General features: G+C 35.6%; 3 protein-coding genes across 3 annotated transcripts; 2 read left to right on the top strand and 1 right to left on the bottom strand.

The window, feature by feature from the left end:
- Positions 1–1,988: 1,988 nt before the first annotated feature.
- Positions 1,989–7,620, top strand: LOC113783324 (probable serine/threonine-protein kinase PBL7). Its single transcript, XM_027329422.1, has 5 exons — positions 1,989–2,212; positions 3,630–3,823; positions 4,564–4,753; positions 5,424–5,815; positions 6,836–7,620. Exons 1-5 carry the CDS (start codon positions 2,113–2,115, stop codon positions 7,088–7,090), a joined length of 1,131 nt encoding a protein of 376 aa, XP_027185223.1. The 5' UTR covers positions 1,989–2,112; the 3' UTR covers positions 7,091–7,620.
- A 662-nt stretch (positions 7,621–8,282) lies between these two features.
- LOC113783288 (TBC1 domain family member 9B-like) lies at positions 8,283–17,080 on the bottom strand. Its single transcript, XM_027329380.1, has 19 exons — positions 16,977–17,080; positions 16,691–16,875; positions 15,637–15,706; positions 14,794–15,393; positions 14,523–14,708; positions 14,315–14,428; positions 13,944–14,002; positions 13,707–13,773; positions 13,465–13,516; positions 13,231–13,323; positions 12,963–13,046; positions 12,383–12,807; positions 11,770–11,831; positions 11,098–11,167; positions 10,313–10,393; positions 10,106–10,207; positions 9,314–9,438; positions 8,996–9,116; positions 8,283–8,815 (listed from the first exon to the last, which is right to left on the bottom strand). The coding sequence occupies exons 2-19, from the start codon at positions 16,765–16,767 to the stop codon at positions 8,690–8,692; spliced, it is 2,514 nt and encodes an 837-aa protein (XP_027185181.1). The 5' UTR covers positions 16,768–16,875; positions 16,977–17,080; the 3' UTR covers positions 8,283–8,689.
- A 6,046-nt stretch (positions 17,081–23,126) lies between these two features.
- LOC113783156 (CDP-diacylglycerol--glycerol-3-phosphate 3-phosphatidyltransferase 2-like) lies at positions 23,127–26,607 on the top strand. The gene is made up of 7 exons (XM_027329222.1): positions 23,127–23,878; positions 24,692–24,789; positions 24,886–24,936; positions 25,045–25,158; positions 25,626–25,682; positions 25,786–25,871; positions 25,999–26,607. Exons 1-7 carry the CDS (start codon positions 23,335–23,337, stop codon positions 26,117–26,119), a joined length of 1,071 nt encoding a protein of 356 aa, XP_027185023.1. The 5' UTR covers positions 23,127–23,334; the 3' UTR covers positions 26,120–26,607.
- Positions 26,608–27,658: the final 1,051 nt, after the last annotated feature.

Here is a 27,658-nt window from a genome sequence, read left to right as displayed (position 1 = left end):
TCAAGATGACGAGATAAGGATGGTTTTATCAGATAATTTCAATTATTAGTATAATAAATGAAAGATTTTTTTCCACTATTCAAGAATAAAAAAAAAACATAAAGAAAATCCATTGATAATTAGAGTCGAGTTGTCTAATACTTTAGAAAGATAGAAACTAATTCATGCAAAAACAGCCCACAAGAAAAAAAAAAAAGTATATACCATAACAACAAGAGCCTTCCCTCTACCTTAACAAGTTTTAAAATATCATTTGTCTCCCCTATTTTCAATTTTTTTTGGTAACATTCCCAACCCAGATTCAAATTATATGATTAAATACTCATTTTTACATATTTTATTAATTATTTATAATTTTTTATTTTAAAATTTATCTTCAAAATATAGATTAAATTTGTTAAAGGAACTCCCAACCCCAAAATTATAATTTTTCGTTAAGGAAAACATTCATCAAGTTTTCAAATGTTAAAGAATTTTTAATTGATTTGTTATTACAACAAGTGATCACAATAAAGGGGCAACTTTAGAATGAAATATTTTTCTCTTTTCTAAATATAGTATTTTAATGATAATATAATTTGAGTTGGGTTAAGAATGTTACGAAAGTTTGAAAATATGAAAGACAAATGATTTTTTTAACTCAAGGGTGCTAAGTGATATTGTTCGAAACTTAAGGGGAGGTTTCTGAAATTACACATTGTTTTACTATAGTTTCCTTTTTTGTCTCTAAATTTATATTTTATACTCCTTTTCTTACCTTCTTTATTTTCCTCTTCTAACATTCTTTCCCAACCATCCCAAAATCATGTTTAGTCTCCTTTTATTGGCCCATTCCTTTGTTTGTTTTTAAAGTTTCACTGCCTATAGTTTAAGGTGCAAAATAGGAGAAAATAATTACAAAATAAAAACAAACAAATTAAGGAGAAAACTATAGATGCTTCCTCTAGATAGGAAAATCAAAGAAGAAAACTAAGTCCCAGAAATCCCACAAGTTTGATGATCATATCCCATCATTAATAGTTACTTATCCAAGGAAATGCAGTAAACATGCACCCTTTATTCTCAATATGTCATATTCAGCATAAAAAACCAATCTTGCTATCCTAATTGTCACCCTCTCCACCACTTTTCTCCCTATCTTTCCATTTTTCAAGGGACATTTTTATTTTTTTTCCAATTTTTTTGGGGAAACAGGGTGGGGTTTATTGTATGGATATTTTGTATCTTGGTAGAGGGGTCAAAAATGTGTATAAAGTGACAATAAAATGTTTACATCAAACTCTCTTATTTCCCTTTATATATAGTATGGATGCTTATTGTGTGGCCTCAAATTACCAAATGAGAAAAATCTTTATTTTTATGTAAAATATTTTGACCAAATTTAATAAATAGTTTAGAATGTTTAATAGCATGAAAATTAGAAAAAAGAAAAATGTTTAAAATTACTTATAAAACTTATTTGAAATATTTAGATGATGAAAAATAGTAATTTCTTCATCTTTACACAATGTCGAATAGTTTTTATATTTTTTTAATTATTCATAATTTGTCAATTTTAAAATTTATCTCCAGATTATATATAAAATTTGTTAAAGGAACTCTCAACCCCAAAATTATAATTTTTCATTAAAGAAAACATTCCTCAAGTTTTCAAATGTTAAGAAATTTTAAATTGATTTGTTATTACAACAAGTAATCACAGGGCCAACTTTAGAATGAACTACTTTTCTCTATATGTATTTTAATCATAATATAATTTGAGTTGGTTTAAGAAATGTTACGGAAGTTGGAAAATAGGGGAGAAAAATAATTTTTTAAACTCAAGGGTGCTAAGTGATATTAATGTTAAAAATCTAAGGGAAAGTTTTTGAAATTACCCATTGTTTTAGTGTAGTTTCCTTTTTTTTTCAATCTAAATTTGTATTTTATACTCCTCTTCTTACCTTCTTTATTTTCCTCTTCTTACATTCTCTCTCAGCTGTCCGAAATCGTGTTTGGTCTCCCCTTGTTGGCCCCTCCCTTTGTTTCTTTTCAAAGTGTCACTACTATCAGTTTAAGGTGCAAAATAGAAGAGAATTACATAGGAAGAAGAAATAGGTTAAGGAGAAAGCCATGGGATGCTTCCTATGCTTCCTCTGCACAGGAAAATCAAAGAAGAAAATTAAGTCCCAGAAATCCCACAAGTCTGATGATCAGATCCCATCATCAATAGGTACTTATCCAAGGAAATGCATGTTTATCCCATCATCAATACATACTTATCCAAGAAAATGTAGTAAGCATTCACCCTTTATTCCCAATATACTATTTTCACTATAAAAAACCAATCTTGCTATCCTAATTGTCACCGCCTCTGGCACTTTTCTCCCTATTTTCCATTTTTTGGGGACATTATTCTTTTTTTTTCCATTTTTTTGGGGAAACAGGATTTTTTCCATTTTTTTTGGTGAGACACGGTGGGGTTTACGGTATGGATAGACGAGAAGGGTCTTATGGCGTTTATATTGCTGCTTTATGCTGAGACATTTAATTGATCTGTGTAACTTTTGGTTGGAATTTGTTTCTTGCTACTGGATTTTGATAATCATTGGCGTTGGTGTGTAATATAAACCAAAATATTAGTTGTACAGTGCTATGTTGTGTACTGCGAAATGGGCTTCTTCACTATTTCCTGGTTTTGCCTCAAAAGATTGTTTTTTTTCTTATTGGGTTTTAAAATCATTCCCCTATCTGTGTATGTGTTTGAATTAGTTGGCTTGAAAGTTCATTTTAGTTTAAATTACACTTTCGAGGATGATAGTAGCTGGGGCCTGGTAATTAAATGTCATTCCAGTTTTGTCTGATATTATCACATTTCCTTTCTTTAAAGGAACTTCGCGCAGTCCAAGTAATGCAAGTGATAGTGCTAATTTCCATATCTGGAAATCCTCGTGTTCTGGATCAGATTTATGTTATTGATGTTATTTTGTAAATTTTGGACTCTTTTCATTGTATGACTCCTTCAAAAAGCAGTTAAATGAACTTTTGTTGTTTTATAATAAAGTCATTGAAGTCTTGACACTTAAGCTTTTGTCATGTTGTCTTCAGCGGGACATCAAGTTATCTTTGTTTTCTGATGGATAGTAGCGGTTCCATATGTTGTAGGCAACAAGGTTAGAGTGTGATATAATATAATGGAGATTGATTGGTTTTTTGACTTTAGTTCTCTTTTTTCTTTGGAGTCCACCTGTTTTAAATGCTTTGGGCGATTGTGGTAACAATTCATGATCGCTGTTGTCGGTGAATGCAGCTGGGAACTAATGCTTTGGTAATAGTTTTGCATGTTGGGATATTGTTAGTGGAAAGAATTTTTTGGCATATTTTTCATCTTAGTTTAGATGGCTTACTCATTCTAAGACTATGACTGGTGCAACTGTTGCAAGATAGTGTTGGCTCATAGAAGTCTAACATGATATTTGTGCAAGTAGTGGTGTTTGAGCTTCCTACCTTTCATACATTCCATCGATTTCTGTTCGTCTTTTCAAAATTTGATCTTTTTGCTGCAGTGTTACTTCTCTTTAACTACCATGTTAGAAGCTCGCATCACATAATTTTGAAGCTAAAAATTTGTTGGTCCATATTAATTTCAGAGAAGCTGAAGGTAAATCCTTCATTCAGTGTCAAAAGTGAAGCTTCTAAAGATGGAGGATCTGGACATATTGCTGCGCATACATTCACATTTCGTGAATTGGCAGCTGCTACAAAGAATTTTAGGGCCGATTGTCTGTTAGGGGAAGGAGGCTTTGGTAAAGTGTACAAAGGTCGATTAGAGGGTACTAATCAGGTTTGTTTAACTTTTGCTGTCTGAAACATTACACAACTTTGAAATGATGCTCTAGTCTCATTATTCCTCACCATAATGAGTACTATCCAGCTACAGTTGTTTTCTTAGGTGTATTCTATACTTGTGTGTCTGTTTTGTTTCTTTTCTTCCTTTGAAGGCCAGTTATCTTTTCTTTTCTTGTCAAGATATGTGAAAAGCATTTGAGCAGCACACATGAGCATATATGTCTTTTCATATCCCATTTACCCTATACAACCCAAGAATTGGCAAAGAAAGACAAGTTGAAAACATAAATTGTCATCATTTTGAGACCTGAAATGTTGGGTTTAGGTTCATTTCGATAACAAGTCAATCAGTAACACTCAGTTAGTGAGCAAAATACTACCAGGTTTTGATATTGTATTGCTGAATTACCTTTCAGATGTGTGAAACCAGTCTTCAGGTTATGATGTGATTATACTTCTCCTTTGAAACTCACAGAAATACGTCAATACAACACTTATCTGAGATCTGTTGGATGCCAGTGACAATAGGTCAACTAGCCAACTATATGCTTATCTTTATATATTATACATCTAGCATCTTATTTGTCAGTTGTATGTTGGTAAATATTTGTTCATGCATGTTTTTCCACCATTATGCCTTTTCCGATTGTTAGATTTTGTACTCGTGTATCTTTGTACATCATTCAGAACTTTAATGAAATATCGTGAGATAATACAACTTTGTCCATTGAGTAGGTTGTGGCTATAAAGCAACTTGATCGCAATGGCTTGCAAGGAAACAGGGAATTCCTTGTTGAAGTACTAATGCTGAGCTTGCTTCACCACCCGAACTTGGTGAACTTAATCGGGTACTGTGCTGATGGGGATCAGAGACTTTTGGTTTATGAATACATGCCATTAGGATCACTGGAGGACCATCTCCATGGTATGTGTTGTATTAGACTCAAATGTTCAAATTACTAAATAGATTCATGCTTGGCTACAGGCACTGCCGTGTTGCATCATAGACCTGTATTTTCTTTTGGATATCCAAATGTACAAGGGATTTGTGAAGAGAGTTTAAGATATATCATATTTTCTTATTGATATGTTGAAGAAGATGATGATTCCACAATTAGTACCCTCTAAATTAGAAATGCTTATAATTTGTTACTGCATCCTAAGATTGAATCCTACCTTCAGTTAGGGGTGTGGACAATGCCTGTAGATCTGAAATCTGATGAATCCAATCTGTTTTCCCGGACACTTGGTCTGGTTGATCTCGACCTTCATTTGCACGCATGGAAGGCTTTGAGCCACTAAAAACATGACTGTAGTGCTCTATCCTTTTTTTTTCTAGAATTAAAATAACAGTTATATTAGCGTCTTCAAATTTAACATCATCTCTTTGTGGATAACTCTTTAAGGATTTTTTTTTTTGGGCTGGGTCAACCTGTCAGCGAAGAGAAGTAATCCAAGTTCTTAATGTTCGGGTATCTGCAATGATGCACATGGAACTGCCACTTTTCCCGATGAATATGTGATCTGAAACTCTCTTGCTAGATCCCTCTTGTAACATCTAATGACAAAGGAATATATTGACTTGTGTTTTTCAGACCTTCCACCTGATAAAGATCCACTTGACTGGAATACAAGAATGAAAATAGCTGCCGGTGCTGCAAAAGGCTTGGAGTATTTGCATGACAAAGCAAGCCCTCCTGTTATCTATCGTGATTTAAAATGCTCAAACATTCTGCTTGATGAAGGATACTATCCCAAGTTATCAGATTTTGGGTTAGCCAAATTAGGTCCAGTTGGGGATAAGACACATGTATCAACTAGAGTAATGGGAACCTATGGATATTGTGCACCAGAGTATGCAATGACTGGACAGCTTACACTGAAATCGGATGTTTACAGTTTTGGAGTTGTTCTTCTGGAAATCATAACAGGCAGAAAAGCAATTGACAATTCAAGAGGTGCTGGGGAGCACAATCTTGTTGCATGGGTAAGAGGTTTATCCTACCATTGGGGTTTTTTTTGAGGGGGTCAATATTTTGCTGTTTAGTTACTTGTACCTTTCAATATAATAACAGGAGTTCAGCTGCCACTTGACTAATTCTTTTGATTTGTTAGCTAGAACTTTGGCCCGTTCCATGACTGGAATAGTACTGGCTTGAACTTTTCACATAATTATCTCTGCATATGATTCTAAAAATTTAGCATGCATTTTACTGTGGGAAGCGTATAGCCTTTCTAACTAAAAGGGAGAGCTTTGCTAAGTAAACTTGTTCAAGGTCATGAAGATTCGCTGCTGAAGTAATGACCAATTGTTCCAATCATTATAAATAGTTTTGACTGTCCAGTTCTATTAAACTTTGGATGTTTGTTACTGATTTCTGCTATATCATATTTTCCTGGAAATCAATTGCTGTTCTGATACCTGGATCATAGGAAATCATGCTTTAGCACCTTCTAGTAAGGAATCTTTGTTGGTATTTTGAGATTGTACCTGAATCTAAGGAAGCATCTGCATCTTCATGCAAGTACTCCTGTGTTCTGGAGAATAACTAAACTTGTATGCTTTCTAATCTAACTCGAGCATTAAAAAAAATATCTTTATACTGATCTCTTAATGGATACCAACTGAAAGGGACTGAAGTAGATGGTTATGTTACACCTTGCAGCAGAAAGACTTTGGAAGCAAAACTGCACACCTTTATTGAAGATAGGCAACTTGATTTAGTAGCTACATCACTTGACTAAATCTCAATAATCTTGCAATTATGGTTTGGGTGGCATAACGCAGATTTTTTGTTCATACAATTTTTTTCTGTACAATGGTCATTTGTCTGAACAATGTAGTTGCTGCTTGTTTTGTCATTTCAACATATTTGAACACCAATGTAATGTGGTTGTTAAATGGTACTCAAAGATTGATAGGAATGGCATCAAGAAAAACAAGTTGAATAAACTCTGGAGGAGCATCTTTTGTTGATTTCGTATGTTGTCCGATTCAACTGTGCAGGCACGTCCCTTGTTCAAAGACCGAAGGAAGTTCTCTCAGATGGCTGATCCATTGCTTCAAGGTCAATACCCATCAAGAGGCTTGTATCAAGCTCTCGCTGTTGCTGCAATGTGTGTTCAGGAGCAGCCAAACATGCGCCCTCTTATGGCAGATGTAGTCACAGCCTTAAGTTATCTTGCTTCTCAGAGATATGATCCTGAGACTCAGCCAGTCCAAAGGCCGCGCTCAGGCGCATCCACACCAAGAACAAGATGATTGCAGCGGTTGAGAGCACAATCTAAGTTGACGACCTAATTGAATATTCTGATCCCTCTTCCACCAGTATCAATCCAAGGATGGTTAGCTGCAGCTGGCAATTTTTGTACGTCTGAATGGTGATGCATCTTTAACAGATTTTCTCGCCACTCTATGCAAAAGGTTTGATGAAGCTGTTACAGTATACTATATTTCTTCCTGGAAAGGAAGCGAAAGAACCAGGATTTTTTGAACCACACCATAGTTGCCTTGCCAGGAAACCCCTTTCCTTTCTCTCTTTTTTAAGTTTAATTAGTTATAGGTATCTTTAATTTGATACTTTACTTTCCCTGTCCGCTGTGCCACTATCTGCTTGTGTAGAAGTATTTTGCCACGGCTTTGAGTAGCTGGATTTGGTAACCTTTATGCCATCATACAGAGGAACAAGAAAGTTGTTCTAGCGATATTCTTATGTATAAATATGTAAAGAAACTCGAGCAATTTGTAGGAACTGTTTTTCTTCTGAAATGTGATGATTAATTTGAACTACAGCTACTACATGCATGGTATGGTTGTTTCTTTCTAATTTTCTTTTTGTTTTTGTTTGTTTTGTTTTCTTTACTTTCTCTTTTATATGAACATATATGCATATACATATTTAGATGATGAATCATGTGTATTAACAAATGTTTGTAATTATGGAAATTCTGATTGCTACATTTGATGTTTCAAATACCAGAAATTGAAAATATGCTCGTATAAAGGTTCTTTCTGGATCCTACAGGGACCGGAGTCATTCATTAACTGAGATTACGTTAAAAAGACAATGCCTAATTTACCCTTTCAAAATGAGGAGAATTCATCCGTGCTCCCACCCACCTAAAGGAGAAATTTCAGCCAAGTGTGATTCATTTAGCAACAAACTAGTACCCCACGCTTTAGTCTCGAAAGAAATTGACTGGGACGGTCATGATACAACCATCAACTTGACTGATTGATGACTTGAAAGAAAAAAAAAAAAAATCAATCCCTAATTCGCCTAATAATAGTACTGAACTCATAATCTTCCGCAGTAAAAAAACTACTGCATTGATGATTTCCCTCTACTCTTCATCACATGTTCAATACAACAGCATCAACAAATTTCTTACTACCGGACGCCTCAGTGACATTTTTCTATGGAAATGAGGCTAGAACATTGAGCAAATCACTCTTAAAACTTTCTTCAAAAGAATTGATATCACTACTCTCTCTCTCTCTCTGTGCATCTAAAACATTATACATTTGAGTAGCTGAGGGGGAGAAGAAAAAAATATAACAATAATATTACAGGAAGCATTATTTTACAGCCGGAGGATAGCTAAAAGATCCCCTTTTTCATCTTTTCTAAATTTGTCTATGCTATTAATATTGTTTTTCTATAATAAACAAACCAATAAATGGTACTATACTTTCTTATACCTTCTTTCTTCACCTTCTAAGGGATGGAGGGGGTGAAAAAATAAGATGCAGACAAAGAAACCACATTTACTCGTTTCAAAAGTGACATTCAAGCTGGAGAGCAGTTCCTGTTTCTAACAAGAGTTGCAGTTTCCCAAGCCTTTTTTTCATCTTCAGAAGCTATTGTACATTATTGTCCTCCAACTGATGGCTGTTAGTCTCTTTCTGTGGGGTACTTGGAGTTTGTTCCACTTTCGCGTCTACCAATTTATCATCATTGGATTCCTCAACATTAGATGGCTTTCCCTATATGATTCACAGCAAATGTAGGGCATATATAAGCAATAAGTGGCACAATCTACATTTGAGCTTATTATTGCATTAAACCATCTTTCTTTCAGCTCCCTACAGTGATCCTTAATGAAACTCTTTTGATAATAAATTTGTACATTATAATTCTTCAAAATTGGAGAAGTCTAAACTGACCTTAATCCTATCACGCCAACCAAGTCCAAATGGTCTTGATAGCAAACTAATCTTTCTCATCGGGATGTCTTGGGAAGAATCTTGACTGTTTCGAACTTGAGAAGAATCTTGCTGTACAGACCTATGAAGTGCAGTTGAGTTAACTATGACTGACACTAACAAATGCAAACCACAAAACCAAATTCTGCTCATGCCAGCGGTAGCACATCCAAAAAATAAAGGAATTCAGTATTGCAGAAGAAGAAAAAAATAATCAAACAGCATAATGTCAATGTCATTAAACACTTGAAAGTAGATAGTGAAAGAGACAATAGGCACCTTGGAGAAGGTTGTGCTTTATTTTGTCCAGATTGGTACTGCAATGTAGCCTCCAACATGGACTCTGCCATAATTACCCTTTTTTCCATATCAGCCAGGGAAGCAATAGCTTCTTCATATTTTTCCTGCCGTTAGAAAGACGATATAACTTAATGACTGACATTTCCAGCTGGTGTATTTTTCTGAAGCACCGGCATAATTACAGTTTGCAAATTAGGCGCAAAAATTCTAATCAATATCATGGACATCAAAGAGACAAATGCAGAGGATAAAGGTTCAACTTCTAACCAACTTTCAGCCATAAATCAGAGCCAGACTTAATTCCCTTTCAAGTTCAACAATTACTCAAGTACTGGCTGACTTTTCAAAAGCTTGGAACAGTATTGTGAGGAGAACTTTAAAGGATAGGAATCCACCTCAAAGCAAACAAACAGTGGGCTCTTTTCAATAAGGTAACCACACGATAACAAAATCAATGCAATAGTTGAGATAAATTGCTTATAGGTCCTCTGTTAAAAAGAAACAATGAATGGGCTGGCAAGCTGATAGCACAAGTCCATATTAAAACTTTGTAATGAATAAGCACGGTATAAATGCTATCACTAATGCTCCACTAGATTGAATGTAAACTGGTTTTCCCTTTACTGTCAATTTGTTACAGATGCACAAACACAACACTGACATATTTTGCTAGTTCCAACAAACAAAAGAATAATTGACGAAGAAAAAGTTTAATAGCAATATGAACAAAAGAATGAGATGCCTCAAGAAAGACATAATATCCTAGTAAACCTGAAGCACTTGAGCAGCATATCTCTGAGCATTTGCATCTTGTTCAGCAAACCTACGAGCATCTTCAGTTACCTTCTGCTCCTGCTCTACTTTCATCAAAACCTAGATAACAGGTCATGACCAAGTCACTATATGAAACACTGAGGAGACTGAGGGGTAAAATCAGCTACAATGTCATGAATCATCTACTAGTAGTAAACATAGTACCTGAAGCATGGCAGTTTCTTGTTCTTGCTTATCAGCAAAAGCCTGCCGAAGTTCTGCAAGTTCTCGCTCTAATTGCTCAACCTAAAGAGAAGACACATGATTTACCTTGAATTCAGAAAATCAGTATCTCAAAAGAGAGTGATTAGATTTGCACCACAAAACCCTCATTGAAATTAAGCAGATTTTAGACAAATTTTGAAAAGAAAACATCATTGATATCACCAGCGAGAAAAAAGGAACCAAAATCCTGAAGAAAAGGGGGGGGGGGGGGAAGAATAAAAAAGAAAAAGAAGCAACTCTTGAACTTGACACACTAAGCCAAAAATTTTTATTAGAAAAACTTGCATATGAAATTCATTCTGTAGATCCCATGCAATAAGATTATACTCACATCAGAGAACAACTAAACAGCAAATCAGGAAAGAAGCCCAGGCAAAAAGCTCAATTTTGAAAAGCCAAAATACAATAAGAATACAAAAAATATTGAATAGCCCTCTTGCAGTGGACCCCGCAACAAGTGATGTACATAGCGGTGATCGGAAAAAAAAAAAAATCCCTTTTTCAATTAATGACCAATATTCGGTAAAATCAAATAAGACCTGAATTATCTAGCAGTCAAAATTTATAGTAATTGCTTTATTTGATACCAGGAGGAAAAGGCAATTTCATCAGAGACATAAAAAAGCACCGTACAGAAAGAGCAAAATAAGTGGAGAATCAGCAAGATAAATCAATGAGATAATAATAAAGGAAAAAAATCATGGTGGGAAAAATTATTCACGTACTCGTGCACTCAATTGCCTCCGGTTATCTTGCTTGACCATCTCCATTAGTGCTGTTTCCAACTCCTCAGATCTGTAAAACCAAGAGAAGAAAAGAAAAAAAATTTGATATTCAGTACAAGAAGTAAAAATTCTGTGAAGCAGCCGTATATGCATTTTGAAGGCAGTTATAACAAGCAAAATATTTCATCAGGAAAGCACAGAACATCAAAACATACAAATACCAAAAGACTTATAAGTTGCTGTTATGTATAGTTATGGAGTATCACAAAAAAAGGCATGTATAGTTTAGAAGTATCAGAGAAAAGCTAACTTGAACTAAGATACATTACAAGGTGAAGGAATGTTCTCAATCGTTTTTTAAATGTCTGATACATAAAGCAAGACCTATACTCGACATCATGTGCACAAAAATATTTGGCTAGAAAGGAAAAATTGATGTGAAAAAAAATAACTATACAGGCACCATTAAGAAGACAATCTTTAGAAGATAAAGCCAATATTTGGGCTCCTTTGGATTTGTGGGTCCTGCATGTATTTTGTTTCAAACTGAGTGAAAGTAATGCCCATGTTTCCAACAGAAGGACCCAAAATTAAGATCCAAGAAAATTGAACAGCAAATCAGTCAGAATTCAGGAGGCAAGAAACTGCACGGCACATAACACTGACATCTACCTGAGTTCAGCAGACCGTTTTTCCTCCAACAACTTACATAATTCAACCTTCAGCCACACTACCTGCACATGCTCTATATGTCACCAAGGGAAGAACAAAAAATATACTCTTTTTGATGAATAAGACAATCAAAACAAAGTGAAACAAATTTTACTCGTACAAGGGAAGAATATATTAATTGCACAATATGCATAGCGTGGTGCCATATCAACTTTCCAAAAGTATATAACAATCCATCTCTCCTGTATTCCACTGATTACCAGTTTGAGTTCAACCTCCAGTCATTATCAGCTAATAGACATACTTCTAAGCTGCGAGTCCTCCTTAGGAGGCAAAATCATTATCATTGGCGAAGGTTTTCTAAAATCTCATAGCTATTCAGTGGTACACAAGTGCATTTAAGGGATGCACCAAGCATTGGAACTTCAAGTATGGAAAAGGAAGGGATTTATGATTAAGCAATAATATAACTCTCCTTAATCATATATATCAATCTGTATCAAAAGTTCTACAAGAATACCTTGCCATGTTACACAAGAATGATATTTACCTAGTATTCATATTTATCCATAGCAATAATAAGGACAAGAGGTCAGGAAAGGGAAGAAGGTACCTGTTCTTTGAGATCTGGAACAGAATCAATCTCCATATCATCTGTCAGGCCCGTATACAACTGATCCATGGTAGCAGATGCAGCATGTATGGGGGATACATCACCATTTATCTGTTTATTAACCCCTTGATCTGCTCTATTCGCCCCAGCAATTATAGATCCAGGATCCCGCTTAAAACTATATAGCTTGGACGCCAAGCCCTTGGAATCCTTCCAGGCCCGAAGTCCTTTTGATCTTTCTTCAATAGCAGCCTTTACTGCTGGCCGATGCTTATTTCTCAGTTCCTGTAGTCTGGATTCATTAACATTCTGGTAACCCATGCATGCTGTCAAAACCAGTTGGCTGCTATCAAATGTGGAGCCAGCCAGTGACTGCAACAGAGTTACTGCATCACCAGCATCCTTAGTTGTGACAAGGGCAGGTCCTAAACAAAACTGAGCAAAATAAGTTTCATTCATGTAATAGTAGAGTCCTTATTTCAAGTAAAAATGGTTAAGCACATCAAAGAACTACGAAAAGGTCACATCAATATACACATTCGAGGTATGTAGAGTGACCCCAAACACTTTATGACATTACCATATAGTTCCATTAAAGCAAGGGCTGTCCGAAATAGCATCACACGGTTTCCTTCAAAGAGAAGCACATCCCAGACCCTAAGAACTGGGAAAAAAGCAAACTTATCAGGCTCAAGCTCTCATATGACACTGCACTTCCAGTGAGATAAGCAAAATGAGAAGAGACGTTTCATAACTGGATGGCATGAGAATAGCAGATAAGCACATTCCTACAACCTCAACATATAAAGACCTACAAAGATATAGCACAATGAAGCAAAGAACCTGACCACTTTCCCATGGAAGCATATTCATGAATATTGAAAGGAACCATGGTCCAGTAACCCATGCCACTTGAACTCCTAGATAATCCAGATGGTTTACTGCAACATACAAAGAGGTAGAATGAAACCAAAGAATAACAGCAAGGTTGTCTAATCAAAGATTAATGGGATTAAAGCACCAAGTAGAGGCATTGTCTACAGAAAAAAAACAAGAAGACAGTATGACAACAAGAGACAAACCCAGTTTTGGAAATTTCTCGCGCACCAACTCCTCAAGAACAAGTTGGTCAACCTGAAACATAATTCAAAAAAAGAAAATATATCTTAATCAACTTTTGAAACTTCTTCGCATATCCACATTATTTAGTTCAAGAATTCAAATACATGATTCATCCAAAAGGAACTAGACATCCACAATCTTACAAATCAATATGGCCAAGGCCAACCAATTGACAAAGCAACCAAAACCCAAAGCTCATTACCTGGGACTCTATCATTTCTTCTGAATAATAGCCATCAAAATAGTCATCAAGAATCCCCAACAAAGCCCTGAAAAAGCTAGCACTTAAGAAAATCCCATGCTAACAGCAATGCATTTGGTGCATAATGACACCAAACAGACAACCAAAATTTACAACAAAATAATTTGAAAAATCATATAACTATCACCCAAACAAAAGGTTCCAGTAATGAACACCATGAGCAAGTTCCAAACTCACCAAAATGCATTTTCTTCAGGCATCAGTAACAGCAGCAGACCTGCAAAGAAATTCATTGCCTGCAAAGTAAATAGCAATAAATCAGTGGCATTTGGAAGATGTCAAGTGTCATTTAGCTTAAGGTCACAGGCACGAGCGAATATAACTAGAGATCAACTTTATGGAACACAAAAGAAGAGCAAAAATCATATAAAGAAACCAGCGTATATCAACAATATTGTCTTGATGCATTAAGGTATAAAAACATATGAAGAAACAAAATAATAATGTGAGAACAACTACCCAAGACAATTAAATTCAGCTTGTCACCGCCACATTCCCCATGCTAAATCATAAGAAAAAAAAAAAAGAAACTCTTTGCAGACAAGTACCTGACAGTACCCAACAGAAGGATTATGCCGAGCATAAGCAGTAAGTAATCGTCTCAAAGCATTTCTTCCATCTTCATCCAGAGCAGGATGGCCTGGGAATGTCCGAGGCAAATCCTATACAGTTTAAACAATAATAGAAAACTCAGAATGGCATCAAATTAGTAACAAGAAGCTATCTATAATCACAATAGAAGGGTAAACCAAAGACCTTCTCAATCTGCCCTTTCCATTTCTCAGATATAGCAATACAGTCTGCAGTTGACTCCTTTTTACTGTCCTCTGATTCCACATGTCCGTTATCTGTGTTATTAGCAGATTTAACGTTTGATGCTAGCAAATCTTGATAGTATTTCTCCACACGACGCGTCTTGACACCAACAAAGGCTTGCCAAAGCTATAATTAAAAGAACAAACTGAGCATATAGGAAGAAGATTGAATTGAATGAGTTCAAAGAAGGATCAAAGACTGGTATGTCTACCTCTCCCCTCAAAGCCATTGGCACACCACCTTGCACAAGAATCTCTAATTCTTCTTTCCAAGGAATCAAAGATTCTGGAGAAGCTAAATCACCAGTGGCACCCGCTCCTAAGGCACTTATGTTATCAGTTGATTCTGATCTCTCCAAGTCATAAAATTCTTCTTCAGAGTCCTCTTCAGATGCTCCTTTTGCAGGTCGAGCCTCTTCAATAGGAGGAAGATGCTTTCCAGTTCCAACACCTTGCTCTTTCTTCACATATCCAGCTGTCTTCTTAACACGAAAGCTCATTGCATCCTCAATTGGATGTAGCAATAGTCTAACTTCCGTCCATATCTGGACCCCATGGGCTTTTGTCTTCACTGTTGGTTGCCCCTCTTCCCCTTCATTTGTAGTCAAAGTTCCAGAATCAGGCTTCTCACCACCTATATTCTCTTCTTCTTTTTCATTCCCGACAACAATATCAGCATCCTCATTTCTGGTTCCAGCATGATACGTGATACCATCATTATGTGGAGATAACCCATTTATAGGCAATCGAGCAGACTCTGCTTGACGTAGCAAAAAATCTTTCCATCTCTCAGACCTTTCCTCCTCTTCTTCCTATAGGGATTACAAACAACAAGAGAGACTATAAGCCAGAATCAAAGCTTAAATCTTTTGGCTGAGGCACATTGTTGAAGTTTCATATAAACTAATCTAGCTTTGTCCTAAGTAGGCATTTTGCATAGTGTGAATCAGATTAAGTGTTACACAAATCTTTTTGCATTTTATACCATTACAAATTCCCTGAATCAAATACATGATTCTGTATTACTAAAAACCACTAGAGATAAGATTAACCACCTTGTATATATTTGCATATTCACGGTATCTCTGCAAGTGCTGCGGTCTCACAGCAAATCCATAAGCATCCCTGATCAAGAAAGATCTTCATTAATTGGTCCAACACAACAAGGCAATCAAAGTAAATTCCAAGCTAGTTAGACACCAAATAACTTGAACAGCTCAAAAATTTTGGTCCTACCACACAACATAGTAGTACATGAAGATCAAATCCAATGAAGCGACATACAGAAACCATAACAGGAAAAAACCGTTGCACTTTTCCATAAAGACTAGAAATAAAGGTGCATTGCTACCTTCCATCAGCCTCAAAACATTGCCGGCTTATATCAGATAACAACATTTTCCACTGTGTATTTCCATTTTCCTAGAATCCATATTGCTCTTGGCGTTGCCGTTACCACATTCTGAATTTTAACTATATCACAAACCAGTCTTCCCTTTAACAGGCGCTCAACGAGAACACTAGTAATTAATCAAATTCATAAGAGATTTAGGATAAAAATACGTTTCTTCGTTTAGATTTTACTGAAATCAAGATTTGGAAGCTTCTAAAAACAAAGAAAAAAAAGGAAGAAAATCTCAATTATATTCAACTTAAGCAAACAAATCAGGAATAACAACATCATCAGAATGGTAGTGATAATCAAATTGTCAATCGCTCTAGTTTCTTCAAGTTGAATTGCAAAATCCCATTGCCGTCAAATCAGAAAAAGACCCCAAATTTGAATTAAGTGAATAAAAAAAATAAAAAAGATTTACAATTGTCGTAATCTAATCAGGACTAGAAAGGGCCCATCAGAATATCTAACACTGCCAATGAAAATCAAGAAAATTTCCTCATGGTGATTCATCAAACGGTACCAAGATAATCCACGTGGCAAGTTATAGAAGAATCAAGAAAGAATAGTAAAAATCCGGCATGAGAATCTACAAAATGAAAAGAAGAAAATCAAGAAACAGAAAAATGTGGAACGTGGGATTATGGGATAGACACGTGGAGAGACGAGGGATGGGATAGGACTGAGAAAACAAACAGTAGTTAGAGCAGTACCTCTTGTGATCGAAAGAAATGACAGGAGGACTCAAGACTGCTGCTGCTGCTGCTGCAGATGCTGATTTGGCCTTCATTCTCGGAAAAGCAGGAGAAGAAGAAAAAGCCGGCGAGGAATGCGAAATGGAATCTCCCAGGGGTTTGAACTGGAATTGAACTTGGTCTTCTTTTCTTGATCTAAAAATCTATACTTTTAATCAACCAAAAAACAATTTAAAAAAAGAAGAAGAAGACAGAATTCGATGGTAGTAACTATTTATAGAACCATATATACTACTTCTAGTACCTATTGAGAAATATAACCGAAGAGGGAAGAGTGATTAGGCGGAGGATGGGTAGGGTGGCTCATGGCTGCTAGTGCAGCTATAGCAGCAGCAGGAATTGTACTGAATTGGTAGTACTGAATTGGTTTGACGTGGATTTGATCCTTTTTCCTTGTTGATTAATGGGTCCATGGGGGAGAGAGGGCGTATGGGGCGTGGTGGGGGACCGGTCACATGGGATCGGCGAGATTAACGTTTACATAAAGTTTTTGTTTTTTTTTAAGTAAAGAGTTTAAATGGATTTGGTTTCGATTAGTGTTATAGGTCAGAACATGTCCTCGTTGCTTATAAAAATTTTCACGAATTGGTCATCAATACATTCCTCACATCATCGATAGCGAAATTTGAACCACACAACCTTTTATAAAGAAATTGTCATTCCTTACTAACTAAATTGACTGTATATATCAATAACGAGATATTCGAACTACGCAACTTTTTTATAAAGAAATGGTCCGTCCTTACTAACTAAATTGATTGTGTATATTAATAACGAGATTCGAACTACACGAACTTTTGTGAAAAAATAATCCATACTTATCGGCTGATGAGTTAATTGTATGTTTATGCAACGCACTTGTGGTGTGACATTTTGTTAAAGAGACTTAAAATTAGGGGCGTCGGCACCGAGTGTATACAATTAGTATTTATTCAGTAAGTGGCAAGTTACTTAGCACGGACTACGAGCAGAGCGATTGCGTCCGGCGAGGCAAATGCAAAGGCAGGCAAGAATTGTTGGGCAAAGTAGGCTGGAATATTACTACTTGCATGAGATTAGAAAAAGAGGAGGCCAGGAGGGATGTGGAGATTGGAAGAGGAAGCAAAGGCAGGGAGGGCCCGGATGGATTAATCTAGGACAATAAGTGTAAAAAAAAAAAAAAACAAAAGGAAGCTGCTTCATTTCAATGCTCCAGATATATTTTATTCCTAACATTTATTGGGATTTAATTCTTTTCTCCTTTAAAACCACATGGATGGAAAGAAATGAGCTACTATCATTAATGCGACAATGTCGAAAACCAATCAATATTGGTCATGTAGCCAACTCATTATTAAGGAATATCGATTATATCTTCATTTTACATATTTTTTTAGGACTCATTCTTTGGGTTTTTCTGTACCACTCGGCAGTGTCGACAACACCATTTGCGTCCCTTAAGAATATGCTGAAAGAAATGGTAATTAATTATACAGCATGGTTGGCTGGCTGGCCAGTCAAACATTTTTAAATTTTTATTTTTATGAGCATCAATTAATCTTGGGATTTTATTCTGCCAGTCAGTTGCTGATTCGATTAATAACGCATTGTCCTCTTTAACACAGTCTGATGTTTTTCCATTTCGTTCTCTTAATTGTTCAATTGAATTAATTTGTCCCCTCAACTTTTGAAAAAGCTTTTTTTGTGTAATGCAATCCACAAGTATACTTAAATTAAATGTGATTTTGTCATGTTTCGTGCATATTTTACAGAAAAGCACAAAGAAATTGCAGATTTCGGTTAAATAATATGCACGACAAGACTCGTTTATTTGTAAATCATCAAGGGTACGGAATTGCCTTTTTATTATATTACATTTGACATCGTATGTCTTTTAACAAAACGTTGATGTCATTAAGGCCAAACCTATCAATTTGTTGCAACCTATACATTATTACGTCTCACGTGACCTAATAATGTATTACATCACGTGAGACATAATAATGTATGGGTTGCAACAAATTGACAAGTCTAGGAACAAATTGACAAATTTAGGAGCTGTATTGAATCATTAAATTATGAGGGGATAAAATGGAAAAGTACGTACTTATAAAGGGGTATTTTGTAATTTTTTAAGCATGCTTTTCAGTGATTTCAGATACGAAGAAAAGCTAGTTGGTGTTAGTAGACGTGGCACTACCATGGATACACTAATACTAGAGTCCAAACTCTTTGTTATTCTTTAATCCTAATGTTTTTGCACTGTACTACACTACAATAAATTGGGTAAAGATGAATCAATCTATGTAGGTAATGGGAAGCTACGATGGTTAGGTTCGAGAGTGTATTCGAATCCGAAATCTCTCACGTACATTAAAAAAAATTTTAAAAAAATGAAATTTTGATGAGTAATAAATTTTCAACGGAGCTAGTTTGTGGGCTTGATTTGGATTTTACTTTTCACACTCCTATAATTTTCCCTAGCAAGACTATTATTTATCGTACACGACGAATAATGGTGGTCGACTATTAATGTGCAAACCGCTTGTTAATTGTTAGGACAAAACAATAATTCTAAGTGACATTATGGCACTTATCAGATCCAAAGGACGATTGCCCCAACAATGCTCAGCAGTGTACATCGATCGAGTTCAAAAGGACATAGGGGAAGAGAAGCTCCAAAGCAAGACTTTCAAACTGCACCAGGAATTTGCGACGGCAGAAAATGAAAGGTAAAGTATAAAGATTGATGGTAAACATGATTGATTCTAACTATAAGATATTATAATTGTGCTTTAATGATTATTGCTGTGAGGTATGTGATTTAGTGGTGGACCAAACATCACTATTGACTATGTTGAGCTTTTTCGGTTTGTTGTCAATCATGGGCAGAGACAATTAATAGAGAGAATTGTGCTTTAATTATGGAAGTTCTTTGAAGAATATTTGTTTAGATTGCATTTTTCTGAATATTTTTTTGTAGAAAAATTACTGTAATGATCTGATATATTTGAAGTAAAAAGATAATTGAAAAACGTATCCACGGAAACGTAGCAATATTTTTTTTTTTTTTTTTAAAATTGCAATCCAAACACACCAAATTTTCTTTCACTTCTAAATTTAAGAACAATATGAACTTCAAAACATACTAAACTTGGGAAAAAATTGCATGTTTAACAAAAATATCCTTTGGTTTTAATTAACTGTGCAATTACATTATTTCATGTGCCATCGAAGATTGATCCTGCTTATCCGAGGGTCTCGCCTCCTCCACTGTCAATATATTTGTGTTAATGTCCCCTTAGATGCGGCCTCACATCACAATTCAAATGCCCCATAATACATAACAAGTCAACAACTCGAGTAAATACACATCTTGAACTAATTTTTTCTACATTACTAATGTAATGATTTTTTTACACACATAAAATTTTTTTAATAAAGATTATGTGATGTGCATTTAATCATACTTACTTTGCGTGTGTTCCAAAAATACTACTACTTTAGAATTGTTAACATTTTAGGGGCACACTAATAAAAGAATAACTCATCTCGAGCCCCTTTAGTCCATTGTGTTTGGATAGTTATTATTTATATAAAAAATTGTTTATTTATATTATAAATATACTTTTTTAGTATATATTTTTATTTCACGTATATTACAACTTAAAAAATTTGTAATAATTATTTCAAATAAACTGCTATGGTAGATAACTAGAAACGCATGCAAGAGCGCAGAAAGGTCCGGCTGGAGGACAAGGGGCACGTCAACTGTTTCCAACGGTTTTGACCATTTTTAACGACGCGTAACTTTGGTTACACACGGTGTAATTTTATTTGCACAACGTGTAACTTTAGTATAAAATTTTGCGGATCCCACATACGATGTAAAAATCGATGCATAATTTGTTATCTGGATCGCACAAAAATTTTTGACCAAATCATGACCGTTAATTGCTCAGAAACGGTCATTCTGATGACTGTCCCTGCCCCATTTCCCCGGCTGGAAGACTTGTCAGATAACCGCCGCTTTCTCCGTAAATTCTCTTCTTCTTCTTTATTTAAAACGGAAACCCACATGTCGGAAAGGTCAATTTAAAGGGACTTTTACTGTGTGATTATAAACGATTTGGTCCCGGCATAATCATTGATGCTGCAACATGCCTTTCGAGTTTCGACCTTTATTTGGGTAGTTTAAAAAATTAATTTGTCACCCCTCAATTTTGCACAGACAATCATAATCCACCCCTAATATTGAGTAAACTTTTTATAAAGCGTTTTAAGTACATAAACCACATAATAAGTAGCCCAAATCATTCGACGGATAAGCACTACACACCCAAGTAAACTCAAAATATCCTAAAGATTGAGATAATGATCCCAAAATTTTCGACTTTTTCTTTTTCTTAAATAAATAATGGCTAGTTGTCATTTTCTCAAATCTTAAACTAGGTGGACAAACATGACCATTTAACTTTTCTTCGTAACGGGCATATAGAAAATTTACACGCCCTGTACTTGACTACAGAAGCTCCAGACATGCACAGGGGATATGAATGGACCTATTATTTCAGTCATGCCAAAAAGAAAAAGAGTAAAATCCATCACCTTTATTACCAAACAGAAAAAATCCATCACCTTTTTTTGGGGCCCATGTTTGCTCTACATCATTGCTTGATAGGTCTCACATTTTAGACGACCTTTTCTTGACGAAGAAATTGAAAATGTATTGAGATTTTTTTTCCCATTAAGAAAACAGATAATAAAAAAATTAGATACTTTTGCGAGCAATTGGCGACTGCAATTTATTGGACTAATCTAGTTCGTTAAATAAGCAATTACACACCATGCTAGTTACTACAGGTGCATTCAAGTTGAGTCGAGATAAAATAATTGAACTCGAGGTTGAGATCAAATCCATTGAACTTTTAGAAATCGAACTCGAACTCGAACTCAATTTTAATTTACCTTACTTGAACTCGAACTCGATATCAAATTTAATTAAATATAATCGGGTCAAATCAAGTTCAATCGATCATATTCGAGTATAATCAAGTATAACTGAGTCTATTCGAATATAATCAAACTCACGTAACAAAAATTAATATTTTACATATAATTTTGAATAAAGAATGTTATTGACATTTGACAATAATAAAAATAAAAATTTTTAAATATATATATTATAAAAAAAGTTCGATTATGTTTATCGAGTCTTCAAGTACAAAAAATTGGAATTCGAACACGATCAAAACAAGTTCGAGTCGAACTATTGATTGAGTAGTCTGCAAACTCGAGTCGAATTACTTGATTCAACGTCACCCCTACTGCTCACTATACATACTATGCCCAATGCCACGTATCACTAGTTAGCCAGATTCAATCCTCTATACTCTGTCACTTTGGCTTATTACTAATATGAATCAATCCAACATAAATGAAAGATTTGAATTTGTAACCCTTTTTCTTCTTTTTTCCTTTTCTGATTTGAGCAAGTAAATTTGATAGACAATCTATGATTCATCAAATCTTCTTGTATTATTTTTAGCTTGTATTAAATTTATTTAATCTTTTATAGAATACAAATCTTTATCACAAAAGTAGTACACATCCAATTTCCTCCTACCAAAAATAGGCATCCAAATTCCAATCCTGTTAATTTTTTTTAATTGTTCTTTGTATACTAGGGTTTATTATATTTATCTTCCCAGAGGTTTGACCAAATAACAAATCAGCCCCTCATGTTTGGCCAGACCACAAAATGTTCCTCAAGCTCAAAACTCCATAACATAAACATCCTGTCGGCAGTCAACTAACGCTGACTTACAATTGACATTAGCACAATTGACATTAGCATCCCACTCCAATTGCTAATGTCAATTGTAGAGTTTTTTTTTTTTTTTTTAAGGCTTAAGCTTTAAAGTTTCAATATTTCAATAAACTTGATGTGAAAATAAAATAAAAATTCTAACCTCAAACCCCCGGAATTCAAGAAAAACAAGCTTAAATTGGAATTAAATTCTTCCAAAGTCTCCAACCAACTCCTTGAAAATATATTATAAACACACACTCGTGCAATAGCTCATATTCAATCATAAATTGACTCAACGAAAATCTCCAATTAACAAATATGGATAGATCTGATTATGGATAGAAAACTATATTCAAATTCATAAAAGGGTAATTTCCCAATTTCATGTGCTATTAAATCTCAAAAAACAAATTGTTACAAGGTCTGTTCATCATTGTGGTTATGTGTTTGAAAAAGTGCAAAAGAGGACGGCGATGAAATATAAAAGCAGCAATGGTGGTAGCGGCAATTGACAACAGAGTTGGCGACAGCGGTGATATGGAGACAAAACTTGTTCTTGGTTGATTACTAGATTGATTTCATTATACACAGAAGAAAAACATTTTCTAGAAAGTATTTTACGCCCAAACAAACACACCCTTAACTAGTTTCAAGGAGGAGGAACGACACAGGACTGTCGAGCTGACACAGTATTTCTCTGCCAAAAGTAACCTAAGCTTACATTTGGCCACCCCTGCCCTGTCCATCACTCCATCCCCTTGCTAACGTGAGCCTCCCGTGCGCGTTACTCCACCCAACCGAATAAACAACCATGCCAGGGGGAATCCTTAAACTCTCCACAATCTCTTCCCTCTACTGCTCCCACAAATTACCCACCAATAATAATTGGGTCCGCCGCAGCCTTAACACCACCACCACCACCGCCGCCGCCGCATCTGGGCGGCAGCTCACGCACCCTATTTCAACCACCACGACCGGGGGGTGGTGGCGGCGGTGCAGGATAAGCCCGTGCGCACTCTCGGCGCATGTTAAGATCCCCCTCCCTTCCTCAAACTCTAGTTCTAATAATAGAAACAACAACCTAGTACTAGGACAGCGACACGGATTTGGTGGTCAGAAATTTTTGCATTCTTCGACCCCTTTGGCTTCCTCTTCTCAAGAAAAACGGCAAGGCTTTAGTACTCAATTTAACGACGATCCCAGTGGTCTCGCCACTCACATGGGCCCCACGCCTTACGGTCATGATGACGACGGGAAAAAACCACCGCCACCGTCGGCTAATTCTGCCAAATTACTCACATTGCCCACCATCCTCACCATCGGCCGCGTCGCCGCCGTCCCTCTTCTCGTTGCCAGTATGTTTTTGTGAAATCCCTTTTCTGCCTGCCTATGATCCAATACCCATTTGTATCAATAAAAATGGTTTCTTGGTTTTGTCCCGACAATCTATTTATTTTAATGTATGAATTTGAGTCTTAAAAGTCAGCTGCTTATACCCTTTTTGTGGATGTAAATGTGTATTAGATTTGGCATGTTTTTAATTGCTGGTGGATGTTGATTGAAAAACAAGTATCCGGAACTTGTAGTTGTTGAAAAGTTAATGCCTTTCCTCGTTATCTTTCACTCCTACACGGCAGCTTTTTTCTCATGGCTACCAAAAGTTGGAAATATGTTAGTATGTTAGTTCTGTTTTACGAGTTTTTTTGGCAAATTGCTATGACATATTCATATTATTCTCTTTGCCAGCTTCAACTTTGCATGTTTCATCCTTTTATAATTGTGTTTCTAATGCTACTACTAGTCCTACTCTTTTCTTAATCCAGGATAAGGTCACGAAAGAATATGAAGTTTAGAATGATGCTAGTAGATTCGCAGAATGCAAATGCCACTATTTCATTTTATTGTGCCCGAATCAGAATGAAATTCAGATTCCTTCGGTTGCAGCTTGAAAAACTACTTGGTTTTTTGATTTTATATTGAATATGGTTTTGCAACTACCCAACTTGTTTGATATAATGTCTGTTGTGCCGAGGCAAAATAGAAAGTGCATTGATGTTAATTGCTGCTAAAAGATAGGAAGCGCATTGATGTTATATTACTATTATGGACCATCTTTGGATAGTTGCATATTTGAGGAGACTCACAGTATTCCCTCTGTTCTGTATCAGCCTTCTACTCCGATAATTGGTGGGGACCGAATGCAGCAACCGGTATATTTATAGCTGCTGCAGTTACAGATTGGCTTGATGGGTATCTTGCTAGAAAGGTATTGCTTCCCAAACCCCAAACAATGAATCGTGAGGCCTTTTGATTCAACTTGTTTTTCTAACTGACAACTCAAGTTTTCTGTATGCTGTTTCAGATGAAACAAGGTACTGCATTTGGTGCATTTTTGGATCCAGTAGCTGATAAGGTATTTTCTTGCTTTTTTGGAAAGTAAACTTCTTTGAACAACATAATGAACTTCCACTGCAGATCCATAGGCTTTGGTTCTTTACATAGTTCTTCTTGATATTTTCAGCTTATGGTTGCTGCCACCTTGGTTTTACTGTGTTCAAAACCCCTGGAAGCTGGCATATTTGGACAAGCTTCATGGCTGCTAACCGTACCTGCAATTGCCATAATTGGAAGAGAGGTAAAGCACTTGATTTTACACGCAGTAATGGAGTTTAGATGGGCTGCATAACATGGCTGTTTTGATCCGTATTAATTGTGTTCTGTTGGTTTCACATATTTGTTCTTGTCTTCATCCATATTTCTGGCATTCGAGGCTTCATTTGGTTGCCACTTTTTAGGCTTTTAAATCACTTGAAGTACAAACTAAAATTTCAACCTTCGTTGGATCATATATTTGGCAGATATCCACTGCCTTTATTTTGGTTACATGTCAGCTTACTTGAGTTGATATCTGTTAGAATTTTGGAAGATCATGACTTGAGAATGCATAATAAAGTTATTTTGGCTTCACCCATGGAGATCAGTAGTTTCTTTGAGTTTAAAACTTTTGCTTGTTTTACATTCTCATCATCTTCTTGCTGTAAACATTCTGGGAAGGTTTGTAATTGATTTGTCTAATGAACTGGTTCTCTCATTTATCTTCAGATAACCATGTCTGCTGTCAGGGAATGGGCTGCTTCTCAAGATGGCAAACTCTCAGAGGTAAATACCACTACATGTAATTTTTTTTGTTTGCATTGGTGATTGTAGACCAATCAAGTTACATCTTCTCTGAATGCAACTCATAATGTGACTGATTTTCCAGGCTGTAGCTGTAAATAATTTGGGGAAGTGGAAAACAGCCACTCAGATGACAGCGTTAACCATATTGCTGGCCACCAGAGATAGCAGGTTTGGTCCTCTTTCTGTAGCTCGACCTTTTTTTTTTTTTGTGGGGGCAGTGTTGGACATAATCGAGAAGTGACCTTAAAACTGTGGTTTACTGACACACTTCTTCTCTGGCTCTCTTTCTCTTTAGTCTGATAGGGGCAGGAACACTTGTGGCTTCTGGTGTTGTATTGCTCTACATCTCCGCATGGCTCTCTGTATGGTCTTTGGTCGTGTATATGAGAAAGATCTGGAAAGTTTTGTTGATGTAGCTTTCTTCTGCATCAGCATTGCTTTGAGCTCTTAATATTTTATCTTTGAGGTATCTTGTTGACCAAATCCTTCGTTTGTTTATACAAGAGAGGTTTTTCCATATCACAAGGACAACAGGCGGCTCTGTTTTGGAATCTTCTGCACTTACTCATTAAACTACACTTACTGATTGATACTGTTAGTGGATTGAATAGGTATTCTTCATCGTAAGTTGTAACTCTCTAACAAATTCAGGTTCACAATGTTACAACAGTTTCGGCGCTGACCAATTGTTTACATCTTTCATGTTTCTGGTCTTGTCAATCTTTGGTTTGCCTAGATAGGCCAGTAGCATTTGCAGAGATGAAAGGTCTGTAGACGCTTGTCATATTTGTGGGTATAGGAATGATTCAACACAGATCACAGAACAACCTTTTATCTTTTTTGGAACTCTTGCCAAGGATGTAGTGCCATGATTGCTTATTTATATCTTAGTGATCTTGCTTAATAGTTCTTGTGGATATCAACCAGTGTATTCTGATCAAAAGTACACCTTGTTTTCTAATTTTCCTTGTTAGACTCTCTCTCTCTCTCTCTCTCCCCTTTTTTGTTTCAAAGGCAAGTCGGGTCACAAGAAGGGATTTAAAATCTCTCTCTAGGCTATACGTTGCGGGTTTAGACTTTGTATCCCAGCAATTAAGAGAGTTTAATGCACCCGTTTGGTTTAAATGGGCTTCTCCCTTTTTCTTAGAGTAGAATGGTGCATGTGTTGTCGTTTTTTAAAAAAAAAAAGTTTTTGGGGAGCTGATCTAATACTTCAACAATAATTGTATTGGTGATTGGAAGAGGAAAAGGGCTATGCCAAAATGTTTCTGTTCTTCGAGTAGCCGAATCTTACCCAGCAACAATGCTTATGATAGGGACGTGCTTGCTTGTATATCCTCGGTCGTCTGCTATACAAATCCTTGCCTATGGAAGGTACTAAGAGTGTGTACGATATTACAGAAAGAGACGTGCTAAGGTAATTTGAAAATATAGATAAAAATCGACAAAAGTATATAGACATGTTACATTAGTAAATTTATAAAAAGAAAAAATCTATTATTCTATGATCATTAGATCAAATACGGTAAGATTTCATGATTCTTTTCTTTTTCAAGCTAATCATAGTTGTCCTTGTCATCGGTACAAACTTTTTCAAAAAAAAAAAAAAGTAAAAGTAAAGACAAAATAATAAAAGATTGGAGGTAGATACAATTGAAACTTTGAAAATAAATAGAACTAATTGATAATAGTTCTTTTTTTTGAGTTTATAATATTTCATTTAACTTTTTGAATAATAATTTTATTATTTGAAAATAAAAATTGGATGATATTTATGTTATTTTTGAACTCTAAATATTTTTAATATATTTTTACTTTAGAATGTTTAGAAAAATATAACGGATACTCATTGAATATCCAGATCTATGAGGGTCTGGGTTTGGACATACTTTTCAGATTCAGACATATTTGAATCTGGGTCTAGGTCTAATTAAATTTAATGAATCTGAATTTGG

The sequence above is a fragment of the Coffea eugenioides genome, chromosome 9 (assembly GCF_003713205.1).
Source record: "Coffea eugenioides isolate CCC68of chromosome 9, Ceug_1.0, whole genome shotgun sequence".
NCBI lineage: Eukaryota > Viridiplantae > Streptophyta > Magnoliopsida > Gentianales > Rubiaceae > Coffea > Coffea eugenioides.
This window is presented reverse-complemented; position numbering and strand designations above follow the sequence as displayed.

Coding starts and splice junctions, on each gene's coding strand:
- LOC113783324 (XM_027329422.1), top strand. CDS start 2,113: ATGGGATGCTTCCTATGCTTCCTCTGCACAGGAAAATCAAAGAAGAAA. Junction 3,824..4,563: donor GATTAGAGGGTACTAATCAG/GTTTGTTTAACT, acceptor TCCATTGAGTAG/GTTGTGGCTATAAAGCAACT. Junction 5,816..6,835: donor AGCACAATCTTGTTGCATGG/GTAAGAGGTTTA, acceptor TCAACTGTGCAG/GCACGTCCCTTGTTCAAAGA.
- LOC113783288 (XM_027329380.1), bottom strand. CDS start 16,767: ATGAAGGCCAAATCAGCATCTGCAGCAGCAGCAGCAGCAGTCTTGAGT. Junction 15,707..16,690: donor ATTTCTTTCGATCACAAGAG/GTACTGCTCTAA, acceptor TTTCTTGATCAG/GGATGCTTATGGATTTGCTG. Junction 13,774..13,943: donor CCTGAAGAAAATGCATTTTG/GTGAGTTTGGAA, acceptor TAGCTTTTTCAG/GGCTTTGTTGGGGATTCTTG.
- LOC113783156 (XM_027329222.1), top strand. CDS start 23,335: ATGCCAGGGGGAATCCTTAAACTCTCCACAATCTCTTCCCTCTACTGC. Junction 24,790..24,885: donor ATGGGTATCTTGCTAGAAAG/GTATTGCTTCCC, acceptor ATGCTGTTTCAG/ATGAAACAAGGTACTGCATT. Junction 24,937..25,044: donor TGGATCCAGTAGCTGATAAG/GTATTTTCTTGC, acceptor TGATATTTTCAG/CTTATGGTTGCTGCCACCTT.